This window comes from Papaver somniferum, chromosome 11 (genome assembly GCF_003573695.1).
Source record: "Papaver somniferum cultivar HN1 chromosome 11, ASM357369v1, whole genome shotgun sequence".
Taxonomy (NCBI): Eukaryota; Viridiplantae; Streptophyta; class Magnoliopsida; order Ranunculales; family Papaveraceae; genus Papaver; species Papaver somniferum.
Window position 1 is genome coordinate 89,305,494 of NC_039368.1, and position 14,053 is coordinate 89,319,546.

Consider the following 14,053-nt stretch of genomic DNA (forward strand, 5'->3'; position numbering starts at 1 on the left):
TTGTAAACACAATATCAAATCATATTTTCTAAATAAATTTTTATTTAGTATAAAAAAAATCATATAGAAATACAATATGAAATCATACTACTAATAAATAAAAAAATATTCAATATAATCATACTACTAACACAACAAATCATACACACAAATATGACTTCTCATTAGAGCTGTCAAACGGGGCAAGCTAGGGTCAACCCGGCCCTAACTTGCCAACCCGTATTAGGGTTAGGGTCAACCCTAGCCCTAGTACTATTCACGAACAAGCTCAAAACCCCAACCCTAGCCCTAGACGGGTCAACCCTGACGGGTTGGCGGGTTGGCTTGTTAATGTTATCAATTTAAAAATTAAATTTAAAATTTAAGATTGTTTAGGATTATTCATTTAGTAAAGGTCGAACCTAGGTCAATTTGGTGTTTAACTAGAAGCCCCACCACTGAGTTGTAAAGTTGACGTTTTTATTGCCACTTAATCAACGATATAGCCGGTTACGGCCCTTTAGTTTTCTTAGGCAGAGAACCCTAACATCAACTAAGCATTTTTTTTTTATCATTTTATAAGTTTAAATTAATGTGAGTAAGACTAACTCACTGTTTAAATTATGCTAGTCCTTTTATCAATTTAGGACATCCCGAATAAATATGTGATTGATGAATCTAAGTTGTAATTTAATTTATTGATTGATTATTTAAAATCTAAAAATTGTTATATTTGTTTGGGTAGATCCAAAATTAGCTTTATTTATTGATTTAAAATTAACTAATTCTAATATATGTTTGCAAATCATGGATTTTAAAGAGTTGGTGGGATTCAGGGATATATTTATTAATTTTGACGGGTTGACGGGTAACCCGCGGGTTTGCCCTAGCCCGGCTTGTTTTCTAGTAGGGTTGTATATGCCAACCCTAACCCGACCCGTTTAGACAACAAGCCAAGCCGGGCCGGGTTGAAACAAGCCGGGTTAGGGTCAACCCGCAAGCCGGGTTATAAATTGACATCTCTACTTCTCATCTTAAAGGTGCTAAAAATCAACAATGACCGATGAAATTTGTAGAGCATTATTCTAGCACAACAAGGTTAATCCAACAACACCAAAAATTTTTACAATGATAAGAAAAATTAGAGATGAAATTCAATGCGATATTGATTTTAGCAAAATACAGAAGACAGTTAAATCATTTTCAAAAAGTCTTCGTAAATCATTAATGCGTTGAATATATGTATAATGCATTATTAATTTATATTTCATATGGGGCCTACATAGGTAATAAAAAAAGTATTATCTTATAATTTTAGCGAATTATTAATTTGGCACGTTGTCCCCGACTCCGGACCAGCCAAAATATTATTTAAGAGAATTTATTAAATAATCGAGTATTAATTAAAAGAGTTTCTACTGTATTTAGGAATCCGTATTCGAAAGACTATTAAATCCGTATATTAAAGAGTTTTATGTAGCGGTCACGATTTTGACGTAAGTATTGTCCACTTAACGTATAGTTAAGTATTGGTGTAAACACGGTGTACCAAAATTATTTACATTCTGATATAAGTATTGTCCACCTACTTCTTTGTCTACACCGTTACTAACGAGCAGTTAAGTAGCTATGTAAACCAAGTGTAACCAAATTTTAATTATCACAACCAATATAATGTTGGGTGCAATAATCAAAAACAAGGAAAAATCAAATAAGCAAAAGTTATTGATACTTAGCTCCTTTATAATGGAAGTGATCGATTTGATGAAACGAATGAGCTCTCTATATCTCTGCAACAGCAACAAGGCAAAACTTTGGAAAAACAGAGTGAGTCACGTGTTCAACACGTTGCCCTTAAGACATTAGCGCCCGGCTACACTCAAGAGTGATGCTATAGCCCTCACAGGACGGATATCTCCAGGATAAAACACCCTAATACACCTACTACTAGCATATGTAGTAGATGCTCAACTTGAGCTTGGCAACTCCGAAAAAACCATAAAGGAAAATCTCGAACGCTTGAGACAACAATATAAAATATTTTTTTCCCTTGGGGGTCCCTCTAAATATAGAGCAACCCCTTTCCCATAGATTTTACAAAAATAGTGAATTTGTTTATATAATTGACAAATACAACTTAAGAAGAAAAACTCCCCGATGTGGGACTAAAAGGTTTATATAGTTTCTTAAAACTACTAAAAATTGGAAATTACACGATGTGGGACTAAAAAGTTTCATTCACAAAATAAAATAATAAATTATAATTTTTTATTAAAACTTTAAAAAATATTTTTTTATTAATCGTTTTCCAACAATCCCCCACATGAATGAAAACTCAATAAAACATGAAAACACAGATAGATCTTGGTAAATCAACATCCCAACCTCACGATCCAAACAGACTGATCGTGCAAGTGTTGAAATCATACTAGTCATTTCTACGTCCTCTCCCTCACACAAAAGTGTGTTGACCCCAGGGTCATACTATGGATTGCATAAATCATAATAGTATTGAGAGCTTTCATATTTAGTTCTCACATGGTGAGACTATAGGTATCTTTCACCAAAGTGAAAAAGCATGAACTAGTGAACCCTTAGTGACCTTTAGGTCCTAAGTTCCAGTAATACCAAAACCATCAAAACGAAAATCACATAAAAAGCGCAGGAAATACCATTTTAGGCAGAGGTGTCCATGAGGTCTTGAACCTTTGCTTAGTGAGGTATTACCGGAATTACTTGCTAGAGACAGTGAACTATGTCTTGAACTGCTAGCATTTGATGTAATTCGTGATAACAACCACGGGTGATATCTCCAAGATTGCTGCCAAGCTCGTGCCGTTTTGTCCAATTTGGCCCTGGACATATCCTGTTTCTCAGAATGCTCTAGAGAATCAAAGCTCATATTCTCATAGGAATCCCACTTCCTCATTCAGTAGGTGAGTTTCCATAAAGAGTGTTACTGCTACACCCCACTTCAATCTTAAATTGAAACTATAGAACTCATTAAGACTTCTTAAAAGTCATCCTTCACATGCAGTCACACTATCACGTCTACACCATAGGGAAGGGACAGAGAATAAAATTCTCTGATAGTATTTACCTTTACCCACCACAAATTAGTTGTCTCATTCGAAAGCTTGATCTTGGGATCTCCAGTCAGCAAGGTTGAGTATCCTTCATGGCAAGTTTAATTTATGAGCTTAAGCCCCTTCCCCCTCGATGCATTTCTAACTATCTCTTGGGATAAACCTTTCGTCAAAGATTGCGCGATATTCTCCTTGGACTTTATCCAATCAATGGAAATAACGCCGATTGAGATTAGTTATTTTCAGCTTTAGCTATTATATCTTGGCTAACACAATGTATAGATATAGCTGGCACAGGCCTATGCCAGAGAGGAATGTCTTCTAAAAAACATCTAAAGCACTAGGCCCCCTCTCATGCTTTATCTAACTCAATACTCTCAGACATAATGAATTGAGAAATATATGTTTGTTTGTAAATCTTCCAAAAACAAACCCTGATGCTAGAGTGAAACATATCCACTTGTAGACTTAGACTCCTCTGAGTCAACTATCCACTTTAAATCACAAAGTCCCTCAAGGACAGCAAGATACCTTTGATAAATCAAATAAAAGGTAATAGAGTATTTTAAGTACCATAATACTCTACTCAGTGCATCTGAATGTTATTTCTCTGGACTATAATTATATCTACTTAACTTACTCACAATATAGGCAATGTCTGGACTCTTACAGTTCATTAAATTCATCAGACATCCTATAACTCTTGAGTATTCAAGTTAAGATACTCCATTACCCTTTTTTCTTGAGTCTACAAGAATAATCGTACGGAGTACAAGAAGGCTTACAATCACACTGATTGTATCTCTTAAGCACAAATACACAATAATGAGAATGACTAAGACTACATATGTTAGATTATTTTCTAATCCTCATCCCTAAGATTACATCAACAGGGCCTAAGTCTTTCAAGTCAACGTTCTCATTCAGCGCATGTTTTTAGTGGAATTAATCACATCTATGTTTGTATCAAGTATAAGCATATCATCAACATACAAGCATACAACCACACAGGCATCCTTAACAAGTTACTTGTAAATATACTTGTCAGATTCATTAACTCAAATCCACTACACATTATCACATGATCAAATTTTCCATGTCACTGTTTTACGTGCTTATTTTATAAACCATACAAAATTTTGTTCAACTTACAAACTTTTTCATCATAACCTTTCACTACAAAGTCCTCAGGTTGGTCTATGTAAATTTCTTTATCTAATTCACGATTTTAGAAAAGCTGTCTTAACATCCATCTGATGTATCTCTAATTTGTTTATGACAGCAATAAAAATTAGCATCTCAACGTAAGTAAATCTCGTCACATGTGAATAAGAATCAAGGAAATATACACCTTCTTTTAGTTTATAGCCTTTAGCTACCAACTTAGCCTAATATTTTTCTACAGTTCCATATACCTAATGTTTCCTCTTAAAGACTCATTTACATCTCATGGTCTTATTCTATGGAGGTAAACTATAAACCTCCCAAGTCAGGTTCCGACGGACTGAGTCCATTTCACTAAATGAAGCTTCTTACCAGAATGGGGTTTCAGTAGATATCAAGGCTTCTTTACAAGTCCAGGGCTTAGACTAAGCTAGGCATGTTATGAAGTCGGCTTCATAAGAAGTCTCAAGTCAAATTGTTTTACTTCTCTTAGGCTCAACCTTAACTTTATCTTCCTTTAAGATAAGTTCTGACTATTTGAAAATAAATCTAGGGGATCAACAACACATCTCTAATGAGGTACATGTTTAAGAATAAAAATGTTCAAAGAACTCAGCATCCCTAGATTATGTAATAGTATTCACAACAAAGTCAAAAAAAATCACACTAAAGTCTGAAAAATCAGAACACACAACCAAAAATCTATATGTAGAAGTATACTCAGCATACCTTATATGAAGACACAATCAACATTTTTGGTTTCTATCTACTTCTTTTAGGAAGACGAATGGCAAACTTAGTCAAACACCCCCACACTTCGACGCATTCATAAGAAGGTCATCTACCTATCCATAAATCATATGGAGTTTTATCTGATCCTTAAGGGTACTCTATTCAGGATATACTAGTTAACATGACTGCCTCCTCCCACAAGGCCGCAGGTAATCCTAAACTAATCAACATGAAAATTATCATCTTCTTAAGGATACAGTTGTTATGTTCAAGGATTCTAATTGGTTTTGAACTTCAAGTTTATACATCTTAAGGCTTCTAAGGCATCATCCTTATCCCTAAGCAAGTATACAAGACAGTACCTCGTACAATCATCTAAGGAAGTTATAAACCATCTTTTACCACAGTGATTTTGGGTTGAACTCATGTCATCTAGGCCTAACTTAATTAATTCTAAAGGCTTAGAATTACTCTGAACATTTATGCTAAAAGGTTTTAAAGCATATTTGATTCTTCACAGATTTCACTTTTGTGTTCAAAGTCCAAACTAAATTTGGGTACGCAGGCTATGCTATCCAGTTAAGCATTTACTTATAAGTTTACGGTTACAAGCTTACCACATAAAACAATCAATCACATAAAGAAAGCACAAGAATCAACTATGTTCACATCATCAGATTTTTACGTTAAACTTATATAGACCCAAAGTCCTATAACTCTTGCTTAAAAAATAACTGCCTTGTTACAACAAGTTTTCCAGATTCAATTAAGATCTTAAATCTTTTTCCATCTACAATAGAACAAGATACAAGATTCTTGCATATGCTTGGAACATGAAAAATTTATTCAATGTGAGAGTATTACAGATATGAACTTCTGCTCGACCTTTTCCTTTTATGCAACCTCTATTGCAGATGAGTTATTCAAAAAGAGTTTCTCGACATCCCCTATCCTCTGATAGGAGGTGAACAGGTCTCTGTTTCAACAAACATTCTTGGTGGCTCCAGAGTCCACCTTCTGGTCTCTCATATTGGTTGTTAAAATAACTTCCGACATCATGTGAATAAACTCGTTCTAATTTGTTTCAACTAAATTAGCATTAACTTTCTACTTATTAAGGTTTTATGTTGTCTACAATTTACTACCGTATGGCCCGGAATTTTACAAACATAACAATCACCCTTAATTAAAGTAACGCTGGATTCAGTTTTACGAAACATACCTTTCTTATGAAGACTACGGTTAGAGTTGTGTTTGATATTCCCTCCTTTGTCAGCTTTGGAAGATTTGTGTTCATCCACATGCGCCTGGTAGCCATGTTCCTTTTCAATTTCATGTCACAATCTTCGTTTATACTCTGACCACGGACACGGTAATTTCCCAATCACCTAATACACCACATATCACAAACCTTAGTTCCGAAACGGAAGATAAAATATGAGTTTTGAAGATAATATCAAAAAACTCATGATTACCCCATAAAAAATACTTTAGTTAACAACAAAAGGTTGCCCGTCAGAATTTTTCAGGAACATTTGTCTGTTTTGTAAAATATCAAAAAAATAATTTTACAACAGGATGTCTACTACGTTGTGTCAAAAGGGTTCATCGAAATTCCTTCTAGGTTAAGAGATAATCTCGAAACTCTACATCTGACCAAAAAATTATTTTTGTTTTTCACTCCACAATTAACATCCATGATTCACAAACCAACCAACCATTTTCGATTATTACAAATTATAATGTCTTAAGATTGTTGGATGCAATAATCAAAAACAAGGAAAAATCAAATAAGCAAAAGCTATTGATACTTAGCTCCTTTATAATGGAAGTGATCGATTTGATGAAACGAATGAGCTCCCTATATCTCCGCAACAACAACAAGGCAAAACTTTGGAAAAACATAGTGAGTCACGTGTTCAACACGTTGCCCTTAAGACATTAGCACCCGGCTACACTCAAGAGTGATGCTATAACCCTCACATGACGGATATCTCCAGGATAAAACACCCTAATACACCTACTACTAGCATATGTAGTAGATGCTCAACTTGAGCTTGGCAACTCCGAAAAAACCATAAAGGAAAATCTCGAACGCTTGAGACAACAATATAAAATATTTTTTCCCTTGGGGGTCCCTCTAAATATAGAGCAACCCCTTTCCCATAGATTTTACAAAAATAGTGAATTTGTTTATATAATTGACAAATACAACTTAAGAAGAAAAACTCCCCGATGTGGGACTAAAAGGTTTATATAGTTTCTTAAAACTATTAAAAATTGGAAACTCCACGATGTGGGACTAAAAAGTTTCATTCACAAAATAAAACAATAAATTATAATTTTTTATTAAAACTTTAAAAAAATATTTTTTTATTAATCGTTTTTCAACATATAATTATGCCAAGTGTCCTCACCACAGCTTCTACGTTAGAAAAAGCCTATTTCGGCCAATAGAAAACGAGGGTTTCATCACCGTTCAACGTGAGAGCATATTTTATGAAAGGCCTTTAAGGGAGAAGATTAATGAATCTCCTATTCCATTTAGTGTTTACGAAAGCTCTATCTAGTCTTTGTTTTATTTTTTCATAGTTATTCTATGTAAAAGTGCAACTTGTAAACCTCAAATCCATGAAGTCACATCTATTTATCAGATTATTGAAAATTCTTGCCTCATTTTTGTGGAATGGAAATCTACTATTCTTCGTGTAGAACCACATTCATGTACAAGAATTCAATTTTAATTGTCTATATGGGCTCTCATAAAAACAGGTAAGAATCCAACTATTATCATGTAAATGAGTCATTTATCTGAATATCTACATTGTGCATTACTTGTCTTAAGATGATAGTTATAATTATAAACATTAGCTTGCCTTAAGATGTTGTGCGTTACTTTGTTTTGTTGTTTTGTTTCTGATAAGAAGAATGTGTCAGGATTCTCCTTATAGAGATTGTTTAAAAGGCTATCCGTGGTTTTAATCTTCCAAACCCTGACAATTCCAAGCTATCACAATTATAAATTGCCAGAAATACAAAATCGTGGATGCTCAAAATCTAATAATACAAAGCAAATATAAATTCCACACTGAAGTTAAATGGTACCATCATGGTTTCTTCCTCCATGATCATGTATTGTGATATGTTGAAGTAAATTCCAGGTATAAGTGGTAGAAATTGTACCAACCTAATTTGCAGAATGTTGAATACCAGATTTTTTTTCCAATGAATGCATTTGCTTCGGAAGAATTTGTCTCCTCTTAAATTGGGAAGGAAACACCTCAGAGCCATAAGGCAAAGATTGTTGAATATTTATTTCAACTAAGCATTCCACATTTTTTTCCTTCTTGATTTCTTCCGTACGGTTTTCTATGAGTCAAGTACTTTCCTGCGGGAGCACAAATATCAGTTAAGTGTTCTTCATTAATATAGTCAGTTGAGGTATTCTTTTCAAACGAGAGTTTTGTGTAGTACTAAAAAGCATCAAGTCCATGTACCAGAATGGGTCCACTCATTCACTACCTTCATTGAGTGCGTAGTCTAGCCAGAATGTGGAACTTCTGGCAGGAGGTGAGCACCGGGCAGGAGATGGAAATCAATCACATCCGTGCCCATCATGAACAAAAGAGACTGATTTTTAGTGGACTTGACCGTGTTTAAAATGGGAAGTTCGGTCAATTTCAAATTAATGTCAACAACTTAAATTTGCTGGTTAAAAACTACCAACACCTCAAAGTGAGTTTCCCGACACCGAGAATATTGGCACATCACCTGTTGACATTGCCAAAAGCTTTAGTCTAGATATCAACACAGCAGATGTGCAACTCGATACTGGTATTTTTGCTCCGGCTTTGTTTTCATGGTTCCTGTGAATTTTATCAAATTAGACCAACCCCTAAAGTTACCTAATAAAAGCAAGACGATGTTTGATTTTAGAATCAAGTACAACAATGCCACCATGGGATCTGCCAGCAAAAACTCAAACCAACGTGGGACTTGGGAGTACACTTCATAAGATATAAGAGTCTTTTGCAGAATTTCGCATCAAAAAACTAAATAAATATATATATATATATATATATATATATATAAATAAAAAAAAGAGTCGTTTGCTGAACACAAAAAAAAGACACTTACGGATAACGGCGCGGATATTATTTTGAGTTGGAAGAAATGCGGGCATGCACTTCAGTAGTTGTAAAGAAATAATCTTCAAGAAGGGTCATTTCAGGAAAAAAGAAAACGAAGGACAGGAAGTTAAACAAGACCTAGGTATAATGCCATACAGTGATGCTACTGCTGTGCTTGAACGGCAGCAATAAATTCCACTTCTAAGATAGAATGAAATACAAATGAAAGAATAAGAATTTTATCAGAGATTACTGCATCATCACCCTTTCAAGAGATACATCATCGGAATCAGAGAAGGAAAAGTACACACACTCGCCAACACAACCCAAAAACAAAATGAAATGAAAAATGTAAAATAAAAATAATGCAAACTGCATTTTGATTCCTAGACATAATAACTCAGTAATACTCAGTTTATCTGCAGCTCTCCCTTTCCAATGCATGATGATTAGAAACATTTCCTGTGAACGATCGAAGGACCAGATTCGTCGTATTCTGCCTTTGCGATCCACATCTGCATTCGTGAAAGAAGAGAAGTTCACAAGTCAATTGTCTACAGTTTCAGTCGCTGCCAAAAGCTTTACTCTAGATATGAACACAATTTCTAATCATATAGGGGAAGGAAAAACAGACCTGTTGGAAAGTGCTGAGAGAAGCCAAGATAGAACCTCCGATCCAGACACTGTATTTTCTTTCAGGTGGAGCGACCACCTTAATCTTCATGCTGCTTGGTGCAAGAGCTGTGATCTCCTTGCTCATCCTATCAGCAATTCCAGGGAACATGGTAGATCCACCACTGAGAACAATGTTTCCGTACAGATCCTTCCTGATATCAACGTCACACTTCATGATGGAGTTGTATGTAGTCTCGTGAATACCAGCAGCTTCCATACCAATCATGGAAGGCTGGAAGAGGACCTCCGGACATCTGAAACGCTCAGCCCCAATGGTGATTACCTGACCATCAGGCAATTCGTAGCTCTTTTCAACTGAGGAGCTTGTCTTGGAAGTCTCGAGTTCCTGTTCATAATCAAGAGCAATGTATGCCAGCTTCTCCTTCATGTCTCTTACAATTTCCCGTTCAGCAGTGGTGGTGAATGAGTAACCACGTTCAGTCAGGATTTTCATCAGGGCATCAGTAAGGTCACGACCTGCCAGGTCAAGACGAAGGATGGCATGTGGGAGTGCATAACCTTCGTAGATGGGTACTGTGTGGCTGACACCATCACCAGAGTCGAGAACAATACCTGCACAGGCCCACTGTTAGAAGATGATAGTAGCAAACAATATCAGATATTTAGAACCACTATAGACGCTTACCAGTTGTTCGACCACTGGCGTAGAGGGAAAGGACAGCCTGGATGGCAACATACATAGCAGGAGTGTTAAAAGTCTCGAACATGATTTGAGTCATCTTCTCACGATTAGCCTTGGGGTTAAGAGGTGCTTCAGTAAGAAGAACAGGGTGCTCTTCTGGAGCCACACGAAGTTCATTGTAAAACGTGTGATGCCAGATCTTCTCCATGTCATCCCAGTTACTCACAATACCATGCTCAATAGGGTATTTTAGAGTCAAGATACCTCTCTTGGACTGAGCCTCATCCCCAACATAGGCATCTTTTTGACCCATACCAACCATCACACCAGTGTGGCGGGGACGACCGACAATGCTAGGAAACACAGCTCTGGGAGCATCATCTCCAGCGAATCCAGCCTAAAAGACAAATAGCCGTCTCAAATACTTAGAATTAGGTAAAAACAATGACCATAATTCAACTTCACGGGAAGCCATCATAAAATATCACTATTCCCATTACAGGAACTAATCATACCTTGACCATTCCTGTACCATTGTCGCACACGAGTGGCTGAATATCCTCTGCATCTGCCATTTTTTATTGCTTGCTGCCGAAAAGCAAGAAATCCAAAACCAAAACAATGATGAGAAGAAACGAAAGAAGATAATGATTTGACAAATCTTTATCTTATATAAAGTAGTGGTAAGCTAAAACTCTATGTATGCCAATTTGTGTACAAATGCTAATAATAAAAAGATCAAAAGTATCATTTGGCTCACACAATCTATCATCAGTATTCTATACACATTGATAAAATCATATTCATCAATTTTCTTTACCAAAAAAAAAAAAAGTGAAACTAAGACATCTGACAGATTAAGATCCTAAAAACAAATTCAAGACCTTGACACATATCAGATGCAGCAAGAATCTCAACGTATTCCAACTAAAACCATTTTCTCACCAACAATGACAGGAATCTATGGTCTCTATACTTCGATAAACATTAGTGTCATTTAGCTGTTAGATGCAATCAATTCTAAAGTACGCACACAATTTCAGACACAAAGATTCCAATGCGTAATAAAAGAGAAATTTATCCAAAACTCTCCAAATTCTCAACAGCCTATAAATGCAGATCCTTGACAGACAAAAAATCAACTTGGACAACACATCCTATCAGATAGAAAACAAAATTTATCTCGCGAAAAGTTCTAAATATCCGTATCACTGTTACAACCAAGTATAAAGTTAATCCCAAAATTCATCCAACGCAATGAGCTCACACAAGCTTTGGATCAACATTATACAAACGATTAAAAACATACAACTCCACGAATGGAAAACTCGCAATGTCAATCTTAATAAACACCGGATGTTATCCTAGAAACCTAATAAAACGAATGCATAAGTAGAAATCGATTAACGTAATACTCACAATAAGAGATAGAAACAAAACCTTTTGTGGATCTAAAAACAACGAAAGAAACAACAGATCGATCTACGAAATCGATCTGAATGTCCAAACGTGAAAAGAATAACAATAATAAGGAACAAGAGAAGAAGATGAAACTCTAAAATAATAGAGAAAGATGAGAATGATTATTACCTTAGAAACCCTAGATTAATCGTGAAGAAGAAACAAACTCTATTCCGATCTAAGCTGACAGCCGCACACACAACCCTCTACGTTTGGTATGTGGTTTCAAAATGGAAACCAGAAATGAAAATTTGGACCTCAAATAAAAATGCTAAAAATTTCAAAAGTCCCACTTTTATGGGATCCCGACCGTCAACTCTATTAATCTGGATCTTCGGTTTGTTCGACTCGTCACGTTCATCTGGGGCTACCGTGGATACAGCTGTTCTCTTTTTCCCTTTTTGCCGCAATCACTACATTGCCCTTTTCTTTTTCTTGATATCTTTAACGCATCCCTTTCTCGTTGGGCTTTTTACACATTCCCTCTGGATTGGGAGAGGTATTTACAAAAGAATGATTTTTTTGGGATCATGGTTTTTTGGGGGACTATGGTTTTATTTTTAGTAAGATATTTAGAAGTAAATTTGGGTCATCCCTTATCTAGATCTTTATATTAATACCTAAACTATCTTCCTGATTAATTTTGGATAATGATTAGTAAGATCATTAGTGAAATGATTAAGCTAAAGAAGTAGAATTATTGAGAGAGTAAAATTAGAGAAGATGAAGAAGAAAAACATGGAAAATAATTTTTTTTTCCAATTCACTAAGCTTGAGTATTCAAGTGATGATAGCTCATCTGATTCTTCATCTCCGTCCTCTCCTAGAGTATTTGTTAATCTTCACAATGATCTAGATATGAGTTATTTCTTAGATGGTGAATGTATTCTTCCACAAACTCAATCTCAAGATGAAACTGATGGATTTTACCAACCACAACCGGAGGAAGAGTATTTGGGTACCCAAGTATGCTTCAAACTTAGAGATAGTGGTTGAATTGGTCCAAATATTCATAAAACTGTTAATTTTTATTAAAAAATCCTGCTAGGTTCAGGTAATTCGGATACCAAGTGTGAAGAACAGGTAATCGAACACGGAGTCCGGTTAATAAATTTCAAGAATATATAATCGAACACGGAGTTCGGTTTCTTTCTTCAAACACGCAGGTAGCCGAACTTTAGTAATAAGATGTACAGAGGTATGTTCGGTTAGTTCGCAAACTTCAACGCAACCAAGTTCCCAACCGAACTGCAGGTTAAAAGTAACCTAGTATTAGAAGTTCGGTTGGTTCGCAAACTTCAACATATTTTGCGAATCAACCAAACTGGGCTTATATATGCATATATGCAATTAGGCAAACGTTTGGTTACTACAAAATTTATTTCTTGGCGAATTAGGTAGAGTTCGGTTACGAAGTTTCAAAGGTAGAGTTCGGTTACAAAGAAAACTTAACATTTTTGCGAACAAACCGAACTTTTGGACTTCTCATTATTTTCGTAAACTAGAGTTCAGTGATATCCTTATTTTGCGAAGGAACCGAACTTATGGACTTGTGTTGTTCTAATACAAGGAGTTCGGTTAAAAATATTTTTTGCGAATCAACCGAACTCTGAGTTCGGTTAAGAAAAAATTAATTCGTGATAAGCGAACTTTTTGCGACGAAACCGAACGTTTTGCGACGTAACCGAACTTTTCTCTGAAAAAACCTCCATTAAACCTCTCCGCAACTTCCATTTTCAACTCATTTTGATGATTACTTCTCATTTATTCAACCAAAAACGAATGACAAGTAATGGGTTTGTGAGAATATCTTTGTTAATGTTTTTGAATTAAGTTATATATAGAGAGAGAGGTGGTGATGGTTGGTGGTGGTGGTAATCGGAGGTGGTGGTGGTAATCGGTGGTTGGTGGTGGTAATAATCGGCGGTGGTGGTGGTAATCGGTGGTTGGTGGTGGTGATAATCGGAGGTGGTAGTGGTGGTAATCGGCGGTGGTGGGCAGTGGCGGTGGGAGGAGGTGGTGGTTATATATATATATATATAGGTGGTTATTAGGTTGGTTTTAAATTAAATTAGGTTAAAGATAGGTTAGTCATTTCAACGCTTTAGGACACCCCTTATAACTATAGGGAGGATGGCCTACTAAAATCATGGTCCCCTCAAAAAAACCATGGTCCCTAGAAA

The 14,053-nt window shown here is 35.7% G+C and overlaps 1 protein-coding gene across 3 annotated transcripts; it reads right to left on the bottom strand.

The window, feature by feature from the left end:
• Positions 1–9,249: 9,249 nt before the first annotated feature.
• Positions 9,250–12,151, bottom strand: LOC113323526 (actin). Of its 3 annotated transcripts, none has more exons than XM_026571840.1 (5): positions 12,000–12,151; positions 10,925–10,997; positions 10,413–10,806; positions 9,726–10,339; positions 9,250–9,606 (listed from the first exon to the last, which is right to left on the bottom strand). In XM_026571840.1, exons 2-5 carry the CDS (start codon positions 10,982–10,984, stop codon positions 9,541–9,543), a joined length of 1,134 nt encoding a protein of 377 aa, XP_026427625.1. In that variant the 5' UTR covers positions 10,985–10,997; positions 12,000–12,151; the 3' UTR covers positions 9,250–9,540. The 3 variants fall into 3 exon arrangements, with proteins under 3 accessions (XP_026427625.1, XP_026427624.1, XP_026427626.1); XM_026571839.1 differs by lacking the exon at positions 12,000–12,151 and adding an exon at positions 11,829–11,979; XM_026571841.1 differs by lacking the exon at positions 12,000–12,151 and adding an exon at positions 11,850–11,938.
• Positions 12,152–14,053: the final 1,902 nt, after the last annotated feature.

Coding starts and splice junctions, on each gene's coding strand:
- LOC113323526 (XM_026571840.1), bottom strand. CDS start 10,984: ATGGCAGATGCAGAGGATATTCAGCCACTCGTGTGCGACAATGGTACA. Junction 10,340..10,412: donor CGCCAGTGGTCGAACAACTG/GTAAGCGTCTAT, acceptor GGGCCTGTGCAG/GTATTGTTCTCGACTCTGGT. Junction 9,607..9,725: donor CTCTCAGCACTTTCCAACAG/GTCTGTTTTTCC, acceptor TCACGAATGCAG/ATGTGGATCGCAAAGGCAGA.